The sequence below is a fragment of the Trematosphaeria pertusa genome, assembly GCF_010094035.1.
Source record: "Trematosphaeria pertusa strain CBS 122368 unplaced genomic scaffold BU26scaffold_2, whole genome shotgun sequence".
NCBI lineage: Eukaryota > Fungi > Ascomycota > Dothideomycetes > Pleosporales > Trematosphaeriaceae > Trematosphaeria > Trematosphaeria pertusa.
In genome coordinates this window covers 2,897,659-2,918,126 of record NW_022987213.1, presented here as the reverse complement: position 1 = coordinate 2,918,126, position 20,468 = coordinate 2,897,659, and the positions used below count along the sequence as shown (strand labels likewise).

Genomic DNA, 20,468 nt, shown 5'->3' with positions numbered 1-20,468 from the left:
GCGCGTCGTCCGTTCGCGTAACGGTTCGTTACCGGCGTGGAGGATTGCATGTAGATTGGCGGGCCCTTGTGTCAATCTCCGCTGCTGCAGTCGACATTGTGCGCCACAGTTGCACACAAGAGCGTAGTTGTGCGAGAGCGAGAGCGAGAGTGCGGGGCATAGCTATCGGTAGCAGTCTGTACAACACTGATCAATGGACATGTGTCGGATGCCTCTTACCTTGCCGTTGATGTTGAAAAGTGGTGCCCTTCGTACGCCTGTCATTTCCACTTGGCCCTGCCATTCAGCGGCGACATCTTGTAGCCAACAAGACATTGAGCCTGCTTGCATCGATCAACCGTCCCACGTGCTCAAACGAAAGCACATCTGCACTTTGCCTAAATTTATCCCTCGTGCATCGATGATGTCGTCCGCGCCAAACCCGGTCACAACGGGCATTCATGCAAAAGGAACCCCCAACGCCCGTGTCGCGCTCGTCCAACCAGGCGTCGCAGCGCGCTGCAGGGTCGCACGCAATTTTCTGATTGGGTTCCAGGCTGAGGATGGTTTTCCGCTCACATGACCGACAGCTGCTGCAGCTCATCACATCCCGTTTTTCTCACCATGCTGACCCGCGTCGCGTCCGAGGGGCGCATCCCCATCTGAGGCGTGTGCTTGGAGCCCAAGGCTTCGTCAGCCCCGCCGTATCTGTACTGTATCCCTGGGGCCCCTGCTCTTGCATACATACGATAGCCATGCAATAATGCCTGCGTTGCATCGGGCGCGCAGCAAGCAAAAACGACGTGTCCTTAGCAGACGCACGTTAATATATTAATCTGCAATTCCTTTTCTTTTTTTTTTTCATGGCTGCGGCTTGCCACGGCGCTGCGACCTCGATCAACGAACTGCACGTATATGCAGGCTGAAGGGGAAAGAAAATCGATAGCCTACCTCGCATGCTTCCATCCAATGCCGATTCAGCCATGCGCGAATGCCTGTCCCCGCCTCTATTATTACCGGTGGGCCGACAGTAATGTGCTCACGCGGAGGGGTGTTTCGTTACTTTTTCCCCTCCCCTTCCCTTCCCATGGCGGGACGTCGCGCAGCCGCCCTACGTCCCGCGAGCGAGCCAGGAGCTGCCGTGTAACCACTGGTTCGGCATTGCATACAGTACGCAAGGCCCGCTCCCATCTTACGCCAGCCTGCATATCTCTCCATCACATGCATAAGCGCCGACGGTGCCCCGCTCTGCCCTGCCCCAAGTTGAGTCTCGAGTCCTGTGGAGCGTTGCACGAGACTCAAGATGCGTTGGCAGCGCATGTATATCTTTACAATCGGGGGACCAAGGCCGATGCTGTGCGACACGCAGGCAGATCGAGCTTATTTGGTCGACGTGTGGAAATTGCCCTGTGAGCTGCGAGCTTTCTATCGAGTTTCCGCTTTGGGAAGCCGGTCGGGGGAAGGATGAGGGGTTGTGGTTTTGTGGAGATGCGCAATCGAGTGCTTCGTGCAGGCGGAGAAGAGCGCTGCATTGTTGCAGGCGTGTAACACTGCTGTCAGTGTGATGCCTTTGTGCACGAATGGAATCTCAGCAGCCAGACTGATGCAAAGATATCGACTAGATGGGTGGTGCAGGCATGAACATGCGGTGAGGTGAAGATACACGTGTCGAGGTGGGACATGGCGTTGAGTTCTTGCTCTATGCTCCAGCCGGTTTACGCTGGAATGTTGGTCCGCTTCTGGACGGCAGGAATGCTTGGTGTCGATGCAGTGCCTAGTGGGAGTTGAGCTGTTAAGCATCTCACCTGAGGAGCAATATGGCCGGGCCGAGCATACTCGGCATCGGGTACCGCATTGCTTCCTGTGTGCTTGAGGCGCAAGCCGAGTCAGCGCCGAGTCATCAAAGTCCGCATTGTGGTGATTGCAGGAGCACCGAAGCGAGGGTAACCGGTGAGCGTGCTGCCATCGTCATTTGTGCTCCGAGATCCGATTGAGCGGGCACAGGCGAGGATCCAGTCAGCCTGCGTGGTGCGGCGTTCACAACCGTGTGAGTGGCTGCAGCAGACGTCGAATCGGTGCTATTATACGCCGCATGTTTGCAGTAGTCTGGCCCATATCGCATCGCGGCACTGCCGGCTCGTAGAGCGGCAGACAGACCTGTAGTAGTCGGAGATAATTCGCCTTGCCTACGCACTCGCCAAAGAGCTACGAGCAAGCTGCTCCAAGCGGCTAACACGAATGAATCATGGCAGAGCGATGTTGTTGGACCCGTGGCTGGATGACGGGCTTGAAGAAGATCCAGAGGAGCAAGGAGCGGTGTGGCCCGAGTGCCGCGGGGAAGTGGGCTTTCGACCGGCATCGATCGCGTTCAAGATCCAGCAGAGCGTCATGGGACAGTTGGCAAGGGTCGTGAGAAGGCGGAAGGGCAGAGGTTCGTGGGGTTGTTGAATAATGCAGTAAGCAGGATGCATGCAGGGCATACAGAGTTGGGACATGGCATGTGTTGGCATGACGTTTCCGGTCGACCACAGGCTGGGAAAGAACAACCAGCGGAGTCACGAGACCTGCCCTTCATGCGAGGTGTGTCATTGTGACAGCAGCAGCGCCGCAGGCGTACATACAATCACATTCCTTTAATCCAACTTCCTGCTATGGGGCGACGGCGAGGTTCTTGTCTTCCCGGCTTTCCCAATTCGGTAGACTACGATAGGCTATGGTAGGCCTACCAAACGCGGCTCACGGCTTCCTACCCATCAAGGACCCCGCAGCCTGTCGCGAGCAATCACATTTTGAGAGACAGTATCATTGCAGAATACCTAGGTACTAGGAAGATCCTGTATTGCATTCGGGCCGTTTGCTATAGGGGCTTTCCGAAGTCGCTGGCCCCTGAGAAGCAGCTCATGTAAAGCTCAGCTCAATACACAGGGCGCGAACGGTCTCCAAAACGGACTTTGCGCGTTATCAAACCACGAAGCTGACCAGAGAGCGCATCGTTTCTTTCCATGCGCCGTAGAGCCGCATTTGACGTGCAACCTGCGGGCGTACTCCAAACATCAATGTTTGGTACGCTTGCGTAGTCTCAGAATGCTAGCGGACCCGCACGTCTGTTTCCCATCTATGGGACTTAAGAAAACGTCAAACGGGCCGACACGGTTCTCCGGCGGTAGTGCAGTACATCACGGGAGGGGTCGTCCGGTGGATCCGTAAAGACGTCGAACGACACGCCGTTTGTCGACAGCACGCCCGTATCCACCGGCGAAAGCTTCGTCTGCAAGTAATCCGCCGCCGAATATGCTCCTGCAAGTCGCACTGAGGAAAGCTAGACCTACTTCCGGGTGGGAGAAGTCGGAATGCGATGATGCATTTGCTCGTGGACGATGCTGTGATGCTTTGGCACGGCCACCAAGCCGAAGGTGCAACGGAGGCGCCAGAGGAATATCGGCGGCAGTAGCAGGTCCCTGGAGTGCAAATTAGAGAACGCAATGTGAGGCTCACCGTGAAGATTTCGAATAGCATCTCCTCTTGACCGAGCTGCTGCACGGAGCCGGCACTTTCACAGACGCCGTGAAGGTAGAGCCCCTAGAAAGATCCTTAAAGTGTTGTATTCGATGGACTATGCCATGATGATGCGGCTCCGGAAGTGTGTCCCACGTCAAGGTTGATTTAGGTACCGAAACGATCTGCCTATGGCTGGTGCGCATGGACTAGAGGTTAGCACCCAACGCCATCAACACTCACTAGACTAAACCTTACGAGCTTCCAAAATGCATCTCTAGCCCTTCATCCGAATCCGCGGGAACACTACTCATGCAGGTATCATGCCATTCGCACTCCTGTATTCGGTCGAGAACCTTCAATACGAGGTGAAACACGTGCAAGTCGCGCAAATTGCACTTCTTGGACTCGAGCACGTATATGTGAACTAAAAAAGCCGGCGGATTCTAGTCCGTACTGTAGGCGCGGGTGGAGTAAGAAAAAGCAATGACAATTCGACGTCAGCCTCGGAAGGAAATTGACGTTCGGCGCCACGGTTGGCTGCCTGGGTCGTCATTTTTAAAGTTTTTGGTCGTTTCGGAATCTGATCTGATCTGGTTCGAAAGCGATGCCCGGTCGACGGGCGAAGGCGAGCGGGACGTGCCTTGGTACATGCGCTTAAGGCGGGCGGGACGAAAACGAAGGTCGGGCAATTGTGTTTGGATCATGCTGGACCACTTTTGGAGGTCATGCGTGAGCTTTTGCCGAGTCTAAGAGGGATGGCGCGGGGGCTAGTACATCCCAGACCGCCACGAGCACAGTTGCAGCTTGCAGCGGTGAAGGAATGTTTAGGGGGTCGGTGTATGATTGGCCATGTGGAAGATCGCAAAGGAAAATGACGCTCCAAAAGATATGTCCTGACACGGAATGGTCGCGTGGGGAGCTTCATTGGACTTGAGTCGCGTTGCGGCGAAAAGTATCCGATCTACGATACCTTGTCGTCGGTGGAGTATCCCATACCAAAAGACGCCCGTGCCGCCGTAGAGAAATTGTTCGATAGGTAAAGTACATGCTGAATGGTACTGATAAAATAATAATAGACATTCTGGTGTTGTAGAAGAAAGGTTCCGTGAGGAGGTACTCTAGGTGTATAGAGCTCTATAATGATAACATCATGACCAAACTATGCGTGCGAATGATGTCGGGCCACGCTTCTGGTTCATGGTCGGGTATATCGATGATGGTATTCGCGTTGTAGGATAGGAAAAATCAAAGATGCTGGAAGCTGCCGAGGTAGCCAGGCGAAGAATACAGTCGCCTTAAGCCAACCTCTGGTGTGCGAACGCTGACAAATGGAACCACCCGATGCGTTACTGAAAATGCAAAAAGCCGCTGTTTCTTGGTTCGGGGTATCAAAGTACGGAAAGAAAACAAAAGTAGGAGACGACTGCCCAGAGCATGGGCGTGAAGGGCATAACGTTTCGATCTTGCGTGCCAGAGAGGGTTGGAATCACCCTCGGTTGTCCGGTCCTGGGCCCGGGGTCGGGCCCCAGTGCCTGTTCTCATAGCGAGCCGGCTCCGAAGCAAATGGGTCGCGGAGAGTGGGTCGCTGTGGTGGTGGTGGTGGCTGCTGCAACTCTGGGAGCGGCCTTTGTTCCCGGGGATCAAAAGGCTGAGGGGGCGGTCGATGCCCACTCAGACCACCGGGGTGTGCTGCGTTCACGGATGGAAAAGCAGGCGCGGCGTAAGCTGTCGCGGGCAGACCAGAGCCTTCCAAAGGTGTGGGAGCTGGCCCAGAAATAGGGTGGTAGTTGTTGGTCCTCCTTCGAACATTTCTGTCCGACTCCAGCACCTCATCGTCGTACCCAGAGTAGGGAGAGTCTCGCGAGCCATCACCAGTCGTGGAGGACGGGGCGATAGAAGGCGCGGCAGATAGTCGCCTCAGACGAGGCGACGGGGCTCTAGCATAGTGTCGCTCGGCGCCTGGCTGCTGGAAGACGACGGACTTGAAGTAATCCCTCTCATTTCTGTAGTATTCCGCGTCCTCGAGGGCGTCGCGGAGCTGTTGTTCCAGACGGGCGATGCTCATCGAAGCCTCGCGCTCTTTCTCTTTTCGTCTGGCGCGGAATCTCGCCGACGCGCCTGCGTTGCGCTTTCTCTTTTCGTCGGCCACCTTGGACGCGGCCTGAACATCAACGGGAATCTGGACATGGTGCCCTTGCTGGCTCTTGATGGTCATGATCTGAATGCTGCTCTGGCTGGAGGGCGCCATTGGGATCCTGCTGTTGCGCTCTGTCTCCATCGCCAAAGGTATGCGGTGCGGCTCCTGCATTTGTGGGTGGTGCGGCGCAGGCATGTAAGAACCTTGCTGGCTAGAAGCTTCAAATTGACTCGAGGCAACGGAGGCAGGCTGGCTATACGGAGAGTAATTCGCAATCGGACTGGCGCTCCCTGACTGCGGAAAGCCCATGCTCGGGCGCCTGAGCTCGTTCGTCCGGACCATGCTCGGGGGTGGGGTTGGTGCCGTCGGAGGCACGGTAGGAAAATAGGTAACACGCCCTCCCACCGGGGGCGTTGGAAGAGCAGGCTGCGACGTCACCGGATCGGAGCCCAAAGGCCGGCCGCTTGAGGACAGAAAGGGCGACTGGTGTGCATCTATCGTTCCCGTTGGGGGATTCAGATTCGCTGGATTCAGGATACCCAGGCTCTGGGTACGGTGCAGCGTGGGGGATCTCGGAGCCATTAAATGCCTTCCTGATGGTCGACCTGGTGGGTGGAATGGTCTAGACGGTATCGGCTCGCCCTGCATCGAATCGACACTCGTAGGCCGGCTGATAGAAGGCAGGCTCTGTGATGGCTGCGTCTCAATTGGAGACGGAGACTCCATTTGCGAGCCGCTACGCCTCCGGTTCCGCTGTTGCTCCACCAAGTCCGCCTGAGGATTCAGGATAGAATGAACGCCCAAAGGATTGCCCGGTCTTCGATCCGCGGATGGCGTTGGCGGAGTGCTCGATAGCTGGCGGAGAGGGGGAAGAGAAACGTGTGCGTTAGTCGGAGCATCATGCGTACCGTCCCTCTGCAGCGGGTGCATGCTCAGACGGGGGTGGGCCGGCGACATCTGAGGGGTGGTCTGCGGAAACCTGTTCGAGGCATCATTCACAGACGCTGACTGAGATCCTGCCGCTCCCGGGCGCGACATTAGGACCTGTTCGTCAGAGCCCCTCAGCCCTCTATGGGCCAACCATGAGCGGTCTGGCTCAGGGAAACCGGACTGGCGGGGAATAGGAGACTGGTCCAGATACAGCTTCGGGTGGTCGTCGTATGGCGGAGTGAGCGAGGGCTGGTATGGGCGGGGGTAACGAGCGTGAGGGTTTTGGATAGCGGGGAGCGTTTGAGCAGCCAGTGTGAAGGTTGTGTATGGGGTCGCCGCCGTGGACAACACCCAGCACCAGAAACGGAAGAGCAGAGACGGAAAAAGCAGGACGCAGCAAGGCAGAGCAGGAGCTGAGAAGCGAACGAGGGGTCCAAAAGGCGCAGGGACGGCTCAGTCTCGGGAAACGCTGGTCTAGGTGGCGGAGAGACCAAGGGCCATGCTGAGCTCTGCGTGGCAGAGCAGAGGCAGGAATGGAGCCGAAAAAGAGGGATACAGCTGTGTCCGGTGGGGGGTTGTTGGCGAGAGTAGCGGTGGTCTGGAATGGAGGTTGCAGCGGGCCCGTGACTGGAATGGGGACGAGCGCAAGGGCCGCGATGATATACGACAAGAAAGGTCGGTGAGGTGTGCTGGAGGGATCAGCCTCTGGTCGGTTGCAGGGGAAATCATTTGAATGATGCAGCTTGGACAAGCCCCCCTGTCTGGAGCCAGCTCCCGCCAGAAAGGACGAGCACAAAACGTACATGAAGCTCCCTGTCGGCGGCGCGCAGTCGACGCGCTAGGCGGAGCAGTCGACGACAGGCCTGCCCGCCGGGGCATGCTGGCACGGGGCGACGCAGTCGGACGGCGCTACTGCGCGGAGGAGCGCAGCCATCGCGGAAGGCGGGTTGCTCGCAAGAGGCCGCACAGTGCATCGGCCTCGGGGACGAATTTTGCCCAAAGCGAAGCAAGCGCATGGTGCGACGGCGCCGCGAGCAGCAGTGAAGGCGTGACGGCGCCGTCCATTGGCGGCCTCGTCGTGCGGCGCACCAGCGGCACTCCCCCGGGCCACGCCCGCCTGTCATGTCTGGTGAGCAGCCTCAACGCCGGCGCAACAGGCCCCTTTGCGCGCCTAGCGCGAGCGGATGCATCCCGGCGCGCTCGCCTCCAAGAGTGCCTGTGGCTGGACGCGCTTGGCCCTGCACCTGTCCTCGATGACGGCTAGCGGGCCTGGCTGGCTGGCGCGCATTTCTGCCCTTTTCCTGCGCCGCCGGCCAATGGCAGCGCTGCGGCGAGGAAATATCCGAGACGGTCTCGCGGTGCCGCGAGCGCTGGGCTGCACGGCATTTCGAGCATGCGGGCAGACGTCGAACCCCGCAGACGCCAGATGCGATCGGAGTGCCTCTGCGCGAGTGGCCTGAGGACGCTGGGGACAGTTTGACGGCGACGGCAGGCCATGTCGGGCATCAGCACTACTGTACCGCGCAGTCGACGTTGTGCGGGGAGAAGCAATTACGTGCGGCGCGCGAGCACGATGGCGGCAGCGTTGGAGACTGCGGACGAGGGCGCTGCATGGCGGAGGGAGGGCAATTTGGAAGGCAGACAGCGCGTGGGGGCCATGGGCGTCGGGATACCGTCTACCGTCTCCCGCCCACCGTCTCCCGTCTCACCGCGAGCAGCTCAACGCGTCTGCGACGGCTTGCGTTGTGCCTCCGAGGAGCGTCGACTGATGCTGCGAAGCTGGACGCTCCTGCCGCCCACGCGTGCCGTGGGGGCGGCGCCTGCCTCGTGCGGGCCTGCGCGGGGCGATGATGGGCGTCTCCCAGCCCTGAGGGTTGGGCTCCTCGCTCTCCACAGCGCTGTTCAGACGGTGCACACCTGGGCAGCAGACGTCGCCCGTGACCGCCGGCCCTTTATTACTTTTCGATCAGCACCTCATCAGCCGCCCGCAGATGTCGTGCCGGCCACAGGAGACGCGGCGTTGCGAGAACGGGCAGGTCGGATTGGGCTCCAAAAGCACCCCCGGCCGCATTGCATTTGGCATCATGTGCTGCCATATTCACCGCAGTCCAGGGCGCCAATAATTCTGTGATTGGCCGTGGGCGCTCACGCGGTGGCCTGCACATCACGGTGCCGTGCGTTGCGTGCTGGGCGTTGTTTTTTCGAGCACCCGCGTCTGTCAGTCGGCCGTCTCGAGGCCGACGACGCCATCTCGACGCTCAACGTCGCGACCGCGCGGGCTAATGCACCCGCTCTCGAATCCGTCCTGACGGCTTGATCACGGCACCAGCGCGGCTTGCACCGGAGCGCGTTCGGCCGGAGTCGGGAGCTGCAGCTGGCGACGGGCAACTGCGGGGCAGCGAGGAGAGCGCGAGGGGAAGGGAACGCGCTGCCACTTTATGCACGCACAGTCTCTCGCCCACCAACGCAGGGACAGCGTTCCCCCGGCCGTCCTCCGCGCTCCTCCACAGCACGCCGGCATGTGCTCCGTCCTGGGCGTCTCGGGCCCGCGCTGCACGCCCGCCAATGCGACGGGGCACGTCTGTCCATGGCGCGGAGCCTCTGCTCTCGACGCGCTCCAGCAGAACGACGCCGCAGGCACCCGCCGGCGCCGTCGTCCAGGGCGGCGCTCAAAGCGTCATAGCGGGCATCCCAGGTCCACGGTCACGCTGCGCCGCTGCTGGAGCCGGGCAGATCGCTTGGCCGTTTCAAAGCTGATCGAAGCTTCCGCGCCAGAACTAGAAGCGCTCCTCCACCTTTTTTCCGGCTCCAGCCTGTCGGTGCTGCCCCAGCCTGAGGGAAATTCAGGACGTGTGCCCTACTCGGCCATCACGCGTGCCGCAAAACTCTGTTCTTCCACCCCCGGCCGCGAGAAGCGAGAAGAGTGCCTCCTGTCCCAGCCCCACGGGCGCCCAGCTGCCTCTCAAAACAGCAGCCTCCTCCAAACGAAATGAAGCCGCCGCCTGACTCGGTCCGTCCCCATGCCTCTCAGCCGGTGGCTGCTGCTTGCTTTTTTGCCCATCACAGACTCGTGACGACGCATTCACTTCTCAACAAACTCGCAAGCCTGAGTCAGTTACGATTCCTCTTCTGGCTCAGTGCGATTTTGGGGCCCCTCGCGTTCGGTTTGCGCCCCTTGTTCGTGCGCCAGGCACAAGCTCTCAGCGGGCCTTCATTGCGTGCTGCCAAGGGCCGGGCGTTGCTAGTATTTTTTGACGCGCCGGCACTCATCCGACGCTCAGCTCAACCCACCGCCACTGCGAGCTGGGTACCAGAGCTCCAACGGCGTCATGGGCGTGGATACGCAGCGCTGGCCCGCGAGGGTGACGGTTCTGAACTTGGCGACACGCAACCATAGCAGCTTCGACGCTTTCCCATCCACAGTGAGTCCAGAATCCAACGTCACGCGGACGTGACGCAGATCGGCGAAATGACGGGGCAGCCCTCTTCCTCGTCAGCCAATTTACCAACGCAGTGGAATACTGCAAGTGTGCAAACTCATCACGTACACAGGACATAGGGCGGCTGTCGAGCTTGAAACAGGGCCGGATCGCGAACGTATCAGCTTGGTTGCAATCATAGCCTGGAGCCAGGTTTCGCCTCCTGTACATCACATCCACGGGTACTTCCACAGAACTCCTATCATCAGCGAAACGGTTTTACGTACCTTGGCCGGCAGTGCAAAAGCCACGATCGACAGCTGGATTTGCCTCGTCTAGGAATAATATCTGGCCCTTGCCTAGGTCCCGCCCAACGAGCCTGGCCTGGTGCAAGTCATGTACAGCTGCAGCGAATCCATATCAATTTTCTCCCCTTCTCTCCCGGGATGCCTGGCCATGTCCAAGGCCGCTTGCACGACAACCTTCCACAAACGGAGCCAGTGCCGGTCCCGCTTTAACACACCACCTATAGCGCCCGAGTGCATAGTCGTCACATCCTGCTCCTTGCGGGGCCTGACGCAAGCTACTATTACCAGTATTAACAGCTATTATAACGGAAGCAGGGCTGTCTCTAAGTAATTTCTTCCGCTGCACACTGTGATTCGGTGGGACTTTCTTTTCAAAATCCAATAGTTTCCGCGGACGCTCCGACGATTTACCCGCTGGCGAGCTCTAGGCTACATACGAATGCGAAGGGTCGGCTCGCTGGTCGCCTCCCCCACCACCGTCGAACAAACCTAGAACGCGAACGAGATCCGCGTTGCTTGGAAAATCTGATCTGTACATGTGGCCTCTTGAACCTTCGAGAAGAAGCACGGAAATCGCTTTATTTACCCGCCGCCTCGGCTAGTCATGACTAGCCGGTCCAAAAGTTGTCGCCAACAACTTGGAAGGTTCACGTGCTGCCTGGCGAGCAGATAACCGGCGCTCATCCTCCCACGACAGCGTACTCGTCCCGTATACATGTTCCGAAACGAGCAACGGTCTGGCAACATGGTTGCTCGCAGCGTTCTGGTATTCATGGGCATCAACAACGGGCTCTTTAAACGAGAAGAAGCAAGCTTAAGCACAAAAACTTACTCGCCAGGTCTTATTTCCTACGGCGTCTTCACTGACGCTTGAGCATGCTTAGTGTGCTTGACTTTACAGTTGACCTCAGACCATATAACCCAGCCTTTCTGTGGTTCGTTGGCCATCCGGCATGTACCTTATCGGAACCGCTCGGTTGGCTACAATGACTGTGCGTGTCCATGCGGCTCATATCTTTCTCACAACTTTACACGAACTCTCTGGCCTTGGCCGCCAAGTTCGCATAGAGCGAAACGACTTATGAGATCTTACCAACATGATTACTATTAGCATGGGCCAGCAAGGGAATCACCGTCACCATGCACGACTATCACGGCTTTTCATGCCCTCGTTGGGCAATGGGCCTTCGATGAGATTTGTGAATTAATAGGAGAACAGCGATGCATGAGCGTCTCAGCTGCATAAAACAAAGATAAGCCACGACAGATGACGATTACCCAAACCGTTCCGGCAACGGGTGCCACTCGCGTCGGAAAAATCGAGCTACCACTATCCAACAGTCCAACAGCTGGGGATGGACGTCAAGAGGTTATGGTTGATGGTAATCGGTCGTGGTAGTACTAATACTTGCAGCCAACAGCGTATCCCTTCGCATAAGGCTGGGCCCTATCCGAACGGCCTGTTTTCCGGCTCAGGAAAAAGGAGCCCAAAGTTACACTGATATCTGTGAATGCATCGCGACTCGCGACTTCCAAATAACCGTCTCGGATGTACTCCGTATCGCACACAAGCGGACGTCGTCGGAGTGGCACGGGCTCCCCTCCAGCATCGTGTCTCGTTTTACGTTTCGGTGTCCTAAGATTAGCAGGAGTTTCGACACCCGACCACTCTACGCGAGGTTTTACTTGCATTTGAGATGACTTGGGCACCTATAGCAGGAGAATTATACCCCGGACCAGACGAATGGCGACTCCATCTCCGTCACCCAACGCGCGCAGAGCCCCCTCCAGACTAAGTCCAGATTCAGATCTTGAGCACGTCTGCTGCATCGATCATGCTTGCACCCGATAGCAGCAGCTATCGTGGCAAATTCGGCGAGCTGTTGGACAACAGAAGAAATCGCGGTGTGCATCAGCAAGGAACTATATTGCCGTGTATTATAGGCTCAATAGGAGATGCATGCCACGCGAAGCCAGTTTGCTTTGTTGTCACGCTGATGACCAATTTGTACGACGTTGAAGGCACCCGGCTCATGAATGCAGGCGAAGATCTACTGACTCTTACACAGCACCGCCGGTGAATTGGTGTTTTTTTACCCTCTTCAAGCACGGGCTGCTGCTCGCCGCCGATTGCCTCTGGCGCTCGCAGCACTCACCCTCTGCAAACAAGTATGAACGGCGAAACCCGCGAGATATTGGTTATTGCGCTCGAAGGCTTTAAGTTTGTGCTGAGTGAGGTCCAGACGGCTCCTTCCCAATTCGGAAACGGCGCAGTTGCAGACCTGGGAACAACGGCTTCGGTCCCATCTGTCCGCCTCCACATGATTGTACGCTCCCTACACAGTATATTATTTGTCTCGGTCTCTCCGATTCATAATACATGTCTGTTCCCTACATCCGGCTCGAATCTCAGTCCGGCCCATCTTGGCCAACGCAAGCAATGCGGATGACGAGCATGAAAATCCCGGCACGTGCCACGGCACTAGGGCAAATGTTGGGAAGCCCACGCATTGCAGGACATTCATTGAGGCAGCGTTGAGACCTGCGCGTTGTCCGACTAGCCATGAGTACAATTGGTCTCGACAAAGCGCAATCCTTCTGCATGCCGCGGCCAGTCTCTCCGTCACAGGACCGCATTATTGCATATCACGAACGGCCGTTCCTCCGTCCCCTGATCAGCCCGTTTTGATATCTCCGGGGCTCTCCGTGGTCTGCGGGGCGACACATGGGGAATGCGCCGATGGCTTTCCGAAGACAGTCCGCCTGCGGGGAACTCTGGTTAAACATGATGGGCTGCTTTCTTACACGATGCTTATGGATGTGCACTAGAAACTGCCGACTCAGGCAACTTCAAGACGCAGGAGGGTCCTTTGCCTATCAGTCAATCAAAGCAAAAATCAGGCTCAAGGATTCTCCAGCAAGCGTCATGGCTCTGACGCGCCAGACTACCCCGGTTATCAAAATTCAACGCCTTCAGGACTAGCTCCCGCAACGGCGACTAGGGAAAGACGCAATTTGACAACGGAATTTGACCGCAGTCAAGCCGGCAAAAACACCGAAATCGTTGCGAAAGAAAAGGGATGCCAAATACCTAGGTATCCGCCATGCATCACATGCTTTGTTGAGGCCTTTGTCAGCCGGTGCTGGTCTGATAAGTTACCCGTTATCGTCTTCTCACCGATCAGCGCACAGTCCGCCTCACTGACGCCAGCGAATGGGATCCGCATCCGCTGCTTCCAAGGTTCCCTTGTAGACACAATGTCCTGCAGACTCGTTACGCCGGGCGCGTGCATGATCGGTGAGCACGTGCCCGCCCATGCACGGATATCTGTTCCATCGCATTATCGACGAAAAGCTTCGCGCTTCGGCGCCGCAGTAATGGCAAGACTTCACGTCGTGGATCACTCCAGCATCGCGTGTGTCAGTCAGATGTATGGTCTCTGGGCTTGCAGACTTGGAATTTCTGGCTACCGCGCTTCTTCGTTATCTTCAGCTTTCGCCAACAACACTCAGATACTCCTCGCGTGACCTTTTCCTGCAATTTTGAACGCCATGTCACTCTTGTGTGCTCTTGAGTCATAACGCGGCCTTCGTCAAAGCGAGGTGAGACTTCGTTGAAGGCGGATCGCGCCTGCTCGATAGGCCCGCTACTGCGGAGCATGCTACGCCTCGTATAAAGCCAAGACATCCATATGCCGTTCCCAGCGGATTGAGTTACGGCGTCTCGATGGACTTAAGTTCCCATTCGTTGAGCTTCTTGAACGTCACGTTTGGTGATTCGACGGGACACGGCTTCATCGTCGACTGACCTCTTGCTATTCAGCCTTCATTGCCCAGCTAATGCATCTCAGCTTCATTTTGACTCTTTTTAGCCGACCATCCCCTTTGCCCCGTGTACGCGCACTCTGACTATCATTTACTCGGCTTGAAATTGGATCTCCAATGAGAGCCTCGTATTCTCTGGAAGGAAGACCATCCATGCGTCTCTAGCTCGTCTCATAAGGATACGAGAGAACCTCGTCTGTGCAAGCGACTTGATGCCCAGATGGGTCCTACCTACACGTCCCTCGACAAGTTAAACGACACACGGCCGGTCAACCAGAGCGACTTTCCCGGAAACCCGAGAACCAACAGGAGAGTTTGAAGCAACCTAGAGTAGCAGCTATAAAGGTCGTCCCCCCACACGGTTACTTACAAATAGCTTGGTCTGGACGTCCTTCGTCCCAATCGACAACCTCGCTTCCCTTCCATCAGAAGTTGGGCTCCAACGCCCCATTGCACGAGCATTCATACATGCAAGGCTGCATTCAACATCACTTCCAAGGCCAGCCACTCGGAAGCGGCTCGCATCTCGCAGCCATCGCCACACGATGCACATGCAACTTCCCCTCCCGCCCTTTCCGGGATCTAGCGGAAAGTCAGCCAACAGGACTCACCAGACTACGTCACGCTGCGCATCTAGCGAAGCTCTCAGCGTCTCTATTGCTCCGACTCTCCCTTTCGAGTCAGCCACTATTGTTCGTGTATGCGCGGACATCAGTTCCCGCTCATGCAGAAGCGCCAGCAGTGTAACCCCAGCATTCTCGCTTTTCTACGGTCCTTCACACCGTCCATTGCACACCGTTTACTGCAGCAGCAGGTAGGATGTGGGCTCGACGCTGACGTACGTCAAATCCAGTCAGCCGTGCCGAATCGGCGTCCCGAAGAGGGCGTCCGTCCAATTGCTTCGGCCCGGGAAATCGAGCGATAAAATCGCTGTCTCAGAAAGTCTTACTATCAGTATGCGCTCAGCAGCCACAACACTACCGCTCAAAGACACAGCTCCGGCCTGGGGCGGCTGGGCACTTCGACGACTCTGGGGGATATTCAGCACCTGTTGGTGTCCGGTTAGATGAGAATTCCGCTTACTCTAGTGCTCGGATCCCAGGCCTCTTCTTCTAGCTTCGCGCGAGTCTTTCACTATAGTTGCTATTGGACTCGTTGAAGATGCATCGCGGGAATGTCGCCAGCTCCCGCATCCCTCCCTGCTTTCGCGCTCGCTTTCTTACCGACGCGTGGGATATTGCAACGCAGCCGTCTTTTCGACTCTGTCCCTTCCTCCGATGCCCTCCTAGGGGGCCTTATCGCAGTGAAAACTTCTTCGAACCTTACTAGTGCCAGGATCCCGTGGACAAGAGGCCGTCGAGTCAAAAACAACCCGGGCTAAAGTCCTTCAATGAGGGATGAACGGTCGTGGATAGAGCTACCGGACTACAGCGTGACCCTTCGCTGCAATTTGCTGTTGAGAAGCATATCCGAACCATCACAGCAACGAGCTTGGGACTCTTCTTCGCGGCCTTCCCCTTCTCTCGTCCACCTTGGTATCTTTGTTCATCGAAAGTACCCCTTGGTAGAAGATGCTCCTTCACCTTGTGTGTATACTCCGCGGTAAAAGTGCGTAGCGATGGATCCATGAGCGACGCTAGTCTCGTTGATCTATTAAGTACGTACCTCAGCCCTTGGGTACTTCGTCGCCGCTGACATTGTCAAACTCGAAGATCGGTTCAGTTCAGTCCAGCTCAATTCGCAGCACGTTCAATCCTTCCACGTGCTCTGTATCCTCACTACTAGCAACCGTATCCCCTCGTTCTCTCGCGATCCCTCATCCCCTTCCCTTAGCACGACTCAAGAGCTCGCGGCGCGAACGGCGCATGAGAAGAACTCGACTACAATGGCATTATCTTCGGAGATATCCCGCCCTCAGATACAGCGTGGATGACCGATTGCGCTACACGTCTTCCCCGCTTTCTCTTGCCCCTGCTCGCTCTCAACTACTCGAAAGTCTTCTTCTTTTGAGAGGATGTGCAGCGGAGCGTCGAGGAGTCCTGGAAAGGATTTTCGGAGCACACACAGCTCCCTTCTGCATCCTGGAAGCTTCTGCCGACGCGCATGATCGAGGGTATGTTTGGCATCATTTCATGCTTGGGTCTCTTCAGATACTTGATATCCGCCGACGTGCTGAAGCTAGAGGAGCGGGGTTATACCTAGTGATGGACCTACTGAACATAAAGTAAGACAATGCGCGGCACCCGGATGCTCAACTTCCTCCGCCAATCCCCAAACCTGGGCGTTGATGTTGAGACGGCATGTTGACGCCGGTTACACGCGTCTGCTAGGCGTGAGCGCTCTTGCCACTGTGGCCTCCGATAAGATATGGTCCATATTCCCGCATCTCTGGTAGTCGAATGACGGCTGGGAGGCCTCTCACGCAGTCTGCAGGCCTGTCCTGGCCCTGGCCTTCTTGCCCTAACGCGAAGTACAGAGATTCATGTCTGCTGGAGCCGAACGTTGACGTGCCGAAGCGTGTCTCTCGCGATGAGTATCCGCTCGTTGAATCACCCTATTCTCCTGAAGTTGACCTCCTTGCTCTGGTAGAAGGACTTGTAGCCCCGAGCACCTGATGTGGAGCCTAAGCTAGGCACGACCGCCACTCGTGATAAGCACCCCGTCGGCGGGCTATGTCGGCATTCGTCTCGTGTTTTGGCGTCGCGCATAGAAGTGGCGGATGATGAGAACATGCCTGCTTCGGGCACTGAGCATGGATTTGAGCTGCGCTGTGGGCTTGGGGCGGTGGCTAGATGGTTCCTTGTCATAGTCCTGAGGACTAGCAGCTGAAGGGGACGCAAAACGTTGGTCAGTCCAGTGGCTGCATATGTGCCCACTCGGGGGGCTAGTACTGCGCTGTTTGCGTTCGGACGAACGTTTATGCGCGGCACTCTTCGCCGTGGATTGGGTGAGTGCTCCTCGTTCGGCGACAAGGCTTCATATAGCTTTCGAGGAAACCCCCAATGCCCGCCGCCTCCGCTTGGAGAATGCAATCGGTGATCGAGACCTATACCTTGGATGCCCGTCTTGAAACGAAGTCTTCGGGGTCTAGTGGGGTGTTAAGAGATTGTACCTCGCCTGTGTTGACACAGGCGACGTGCAAGTCTGGAAAGTATGCGGGATAGAGGTGCCTGGGATGCAAGTCATTGTGGCAGAAAAGAGGAGGATATCGCAATTTAAGTATGGGTTTAGCTTACTCTCTCCACCGCCACGCATTACAGCCCGTCATCCCAGTGCGCACCTCCTCGTCACCCTACACCGAAAGCCGAGCGATCATTCGCCGACAATCTGCCCATCCACCTTTCCTCCCTCAATGGCCGCTCCGCCCTTGAATCTGAACCTCTTCAGCCCCCTCACACCGACGTTGATCTTGAACACGCTTCCTGCAAACTCATCCACGCCCTTTCCATCCGGACCACTCGTCCCCCCGGCGCTTGTAATGACGAGATCATCGCCGCAGAAGCAGGGGCACGTAGGCTGCTGTGTCGGCACCTTAATCTCAGCCACGATCTCTCCCTGCGGCGAAATCCGCAGCACATGGCCGCCACCATGCAGCGCCGTCCACATGTATCCCTCCTCATCGATGCAGTGTCCATCCGGCACGGCGCCCTCACCATACCGATTGTCCTCCGGCATGACGAAGAACGGGCGCTTATTCGTGACATCGCCCGTCTGCGGATCGTAGTCAAACTGATAGATAGTCTTGAACGGGCTGTCGGCGAAGAACATGGTATTATCATCCTTGTTCCAGGTCGTGCCGTTGGGGATGGTGATATTGGACAGGGGGCGGTCGAGCGAGAGATCGGGGTTGAGGCGGAAGACGGCGCCCTCGGAGTTCATGTCGCACTTCAGCGGGTCGAACATGAAGCCGACCCAGAAGCGGCCCTGCGAGTCGACGGCGCCGTCGTTGCCGCGCATGAGGTCCGGTTTTCCCGCCGCTACCTCCTCCTCGGACCAGACTTTCTTGATCCAGCGGTACTCGCCGGTGGCGCGGTTGCAGATGCCGTAGCCGTATTTGCCGCCGAAGATGAACTCGGAGTCGTTGCCTTCGATGTCTGCGGTGCATCTGCGGGAGCGTCAGCTATGTGCTCCTTGTGTCCGCTTTGTGAGCGTGGATATGTGCTCACCCTATCGAGATGTCCCACTCCTTTATCACCTTATGGCTCGACGGACCGGCGTTCAGGTCGACGTGGTGCAGGCGGCATTTCTCGACGTCGAGGAAGCGGAGCGAGTTGGTCTTCTCTTCCCAGAAGGGCGCTTCGCCGAGGGAGCAATTGAGCTTGATCCATGGCTGTGAAAGAAGAATTGAGGGTCAGCACAGTCTTCTGACGTCCCGGAAAGAGCAATTGAGCAGTCGTGGGGCTTGTCGTGGGCGACGAGCATCGCAAAAGAGCTCAGGAGTCTGGCGATGACTTCAGCGGGGCAGAAAGCTACCCCACCGCCACGACCACACCTCGCAAAACCGACACTTCACGTACCTCAGTGATCTCGTACTTCTTCACGCCTCCCATGTCTGGCAGCGGCGTCGGCGGTTTCGCAGGCGTATTCGACGTCGGGAGACCGTTCTCCGTGTCCTTAGGCTGCCCGTTCGCGGTGTTATTGTGGCTCCTTCCTCCGCCTCCAAAAAAGGCAGCCTTGAACGAGCCCCACAGCTTCGATAGCGTCGCTCCCATTTCGAATGACGTCCTGTCCTAGCTTTGCGCGATGCGGTCTCGACGTCACAGTATCACGCCCCCAAATACAAAGCCAAAGAAATTCTACTTCGGAGGTGCCGCCCCAGATACATACATACATAACCGCTCTCTTTTGCGTCGCTCGCGCGGTCGTGCCATCGCTCGGACAGCAGGCGAGCCCGCTGCAATCAATCCGTCTGCGCGGCTCCAGGCGCCGGAAAGCTTGTGCGTCTCAGCGAAAGCTGCCGCACAGAAGGGGCGATAGATAAAGTATAGTGAGGATATAGTGCCGTTGGACCTGGAGTTGGCTGTCGGCTGAGCGGTCCGTGGACGCGACGCGTGAGCGAGAGCTACGCAAATATGGATTCTCCGGCTCCGGCTCCGGGTGTATCGAGGCTAATATATGGCTCATTGGCGGAGCAATTTATCTTAGATCGAGCATAATTTTCCGAAGAACGGGTGCGCGTTGTATGGGCGAACTGTTCACTTGTTGGATTCCGGGAATTGCGATCGCGGTGGAGCAGTTTGAGCGCTCAAGATGGTGTGGCGGAGGACTTAAGGCGGCTTCGCCAGCATTCGCGATTTGTGAGCTGCGAGATCGGCAGGAGAGAAAGTATTACGGCAAAGAACCGAAGGCTGAAGCGATGGATCAAGTCGATGGAGCCGCATACCCGAGCGGACAGCAACTTTCTCAAACCATGGAAAGCAAGAGACGGATGAAAGGCTGGCGGCAGCAAAAGAGCGTGACAAACTCGCAAGGGATGATTGAGAATACTGTAGAGGGATAGCGATGAACGAAGTTGAACACCGGTTGGCCAATTCGGTATTGCTCGACTGGAGTGCAGCTACTATTCGGCTGGGATCCATCAAAGCTGAAAAGTAGAGATACAACTGAAGTGCGCTTACGAGGCTACACTTTCGCTCAAGCGATGTTCCACGCCCAACCCATTCTCGCGCTGGAGCAAACACCTTCCTCAAATCAACCCACCAGCAGTATGTCTGCTACTGGCGCGCGCCTGGAAGAGGTTCACATGAACGTATATAACGGGGAGTCCGATATAGCAGCACGCGGAACTTGCCCAGCCGCCGGTGTGCAGTGCAACTACCTATTGGTGGCTGCTACGGGGCGGGGGCGCTTAATGTGATTACACTAGTGAATACGGGATATCTGACGGGAGAGATTGCGAGGAAGGCTGTTGATTGCCAAGCGCAGTAAGAAGAGGTTATACTGATGACATGGGATTCAGCGTAGAATGGGAGTCCTCGCCAAAAAAGGGTTGTTCATGGTTTCCCGCGTTCTGGGCCGTTTGTTGGTCGTCTTTCATTCTGAGTGATACCTCCAATAAGCCATTCTACTCCTATGCCAGTCTATCGGTTTCCAATTCGAGAATACACAAGGCTGGTACTGAATAGCGGGGTTGGAGCGGAGGGCGAGGAGAACGCGTGTATGATTGTCGCCGACTGGCGGTCTGCCTCGCCATGAGAGTCGCCGAGAGTCTTGTGAGTAACGCCCTCGTGCATCTGTTACGTGGCACGCTGAATCCACCATAGATTTGCATAAGCCACTACGCTCACCGGTCAGAGCTCGGCCTTCCTTCTGCGAAACCTGGCACCTCCATAACTTAACCCTCTTGTCCCCCAACATCCGTCAAATTGACAT

The 20,468-nt window shown here is 56.9% G+C and overlaps 5 protein-coding genes across 5 annotated transcripts; 2 read left to right on the top strand and 3 right to left on the bottom strand.

The window, feature by feature from the left end:
• Window positions 1-2,943: 2,943 nt before the first annotated feature.
• On the bottom strand, window positions 2,944-3,759 carry BU26DRAFT_150822 (uncharacterized protein). The gene is made up of 2 exons (XM_033819977.1): window positions 3,733-3,759; window positions 2,944-3,669 (listed from the first exon to the last, which is right to left on the bottom strand). The coding sequence occupies exon 2, from the start codon at window positions 3,493-3,495 to the stop codon at window positions 3,115-3,117; it is 381 nt and encodes a 126-aa protein (XP_033690102.1). The 5' UTR covers window positions 3,496-3,669; window positions 3,733-3,759; the 3' UTR covers window positions 2,944-3,114.
• A 1,204-nt stretch (window positions 3,760-4,963) lies between these two features.
• On the bottom strand, window positions 4,964-7,512 carry BU26DRAFT_537615 (uncharacterized protein; the record flags this gene model as incomplete). The annotated part of the gene is made up of 3 exons (XM_033831420.1): window positions 7,348-7,512; window positions 6,614-6,957; window positions 4,964-6,583 (listed from the first exon to the last, which is right to left on the bottom strand). The coding sequence occupies exons 1-3, from the start codon at window positions 7,421-7,423 to the stop codon at window positions 4,964-4,966; spliced, it is 2,040 nt and encodes a 679-aa protein (XP_033690101.1). The 5' UTR covers window positions 7,424-7,512.
• A 411-nt stretch (window positions 7,513-7,923) lies between these two features.
• On the top strand, window positions 7,924-9,674 carry BU26DRAFT_583732 (uncharacterized protein). The gene is made up of 2 exons (XM_033834572.1): window positions 7,924-8,580; window positions 8,874-9,674. The coding sequence occupies exons 1-2, from the start codon at window positions 8,040-8,042 to the stop codon at window positions 9,299-9,301; spliced, it is 969 nt and encodes a 322-aa protein (XP_033690100.1). The 5' UTR covers window positions 7,924-8,039; the 3' UTR covers window positions 9,302-9,674.
• Window positions 9,675-15,842: 6,168 nt separating this feature from the next.
• Window positions 15,843-16,484, top strand: BU26DRAFT_150745 (uncharacterized protein). Its single transcript, XM_033819976.1, has one exon. It carries the CDS (start codon window positions 15,962-15,964, stop codon window positions 16,322-16,324), a length of 363 nt encoding a protein of 120 aa, XP_033690099.1. The 5' UTR covers window positions 15,843-15,961; the 3' UTR covers window positions 16,325-16,484.
• Window positions 16,485-17,154: 670 nt separating this feature from the next.
• BU26DRAFT_514889 (SGL-domain-containing protein) lies at window positions 17,155-19,302 on the bottom strand. Its single transcript, XM_033827938.1, has 3 exons — window positions 18,614-19,302; window positions 18,263-18,426; window positions 17,155-18,201 (listed from the first exon to the last, which is right to left on the bottom strand). The coding sequence occupies exons 1-3, from the start codon at window positions 18,806-18,808 to the stop codon at window positions 17,409-17,411; spliced, it is 1,152 nt and encodes a 383-aa protein (XP_033690098.1). The 5' UTR covers window positions 18,809-19,302; the 3' UTR covers window positions 17,155-17,408.
• Window positions 19,303-20,468: the final 1,166 nt, after the last annotated feature.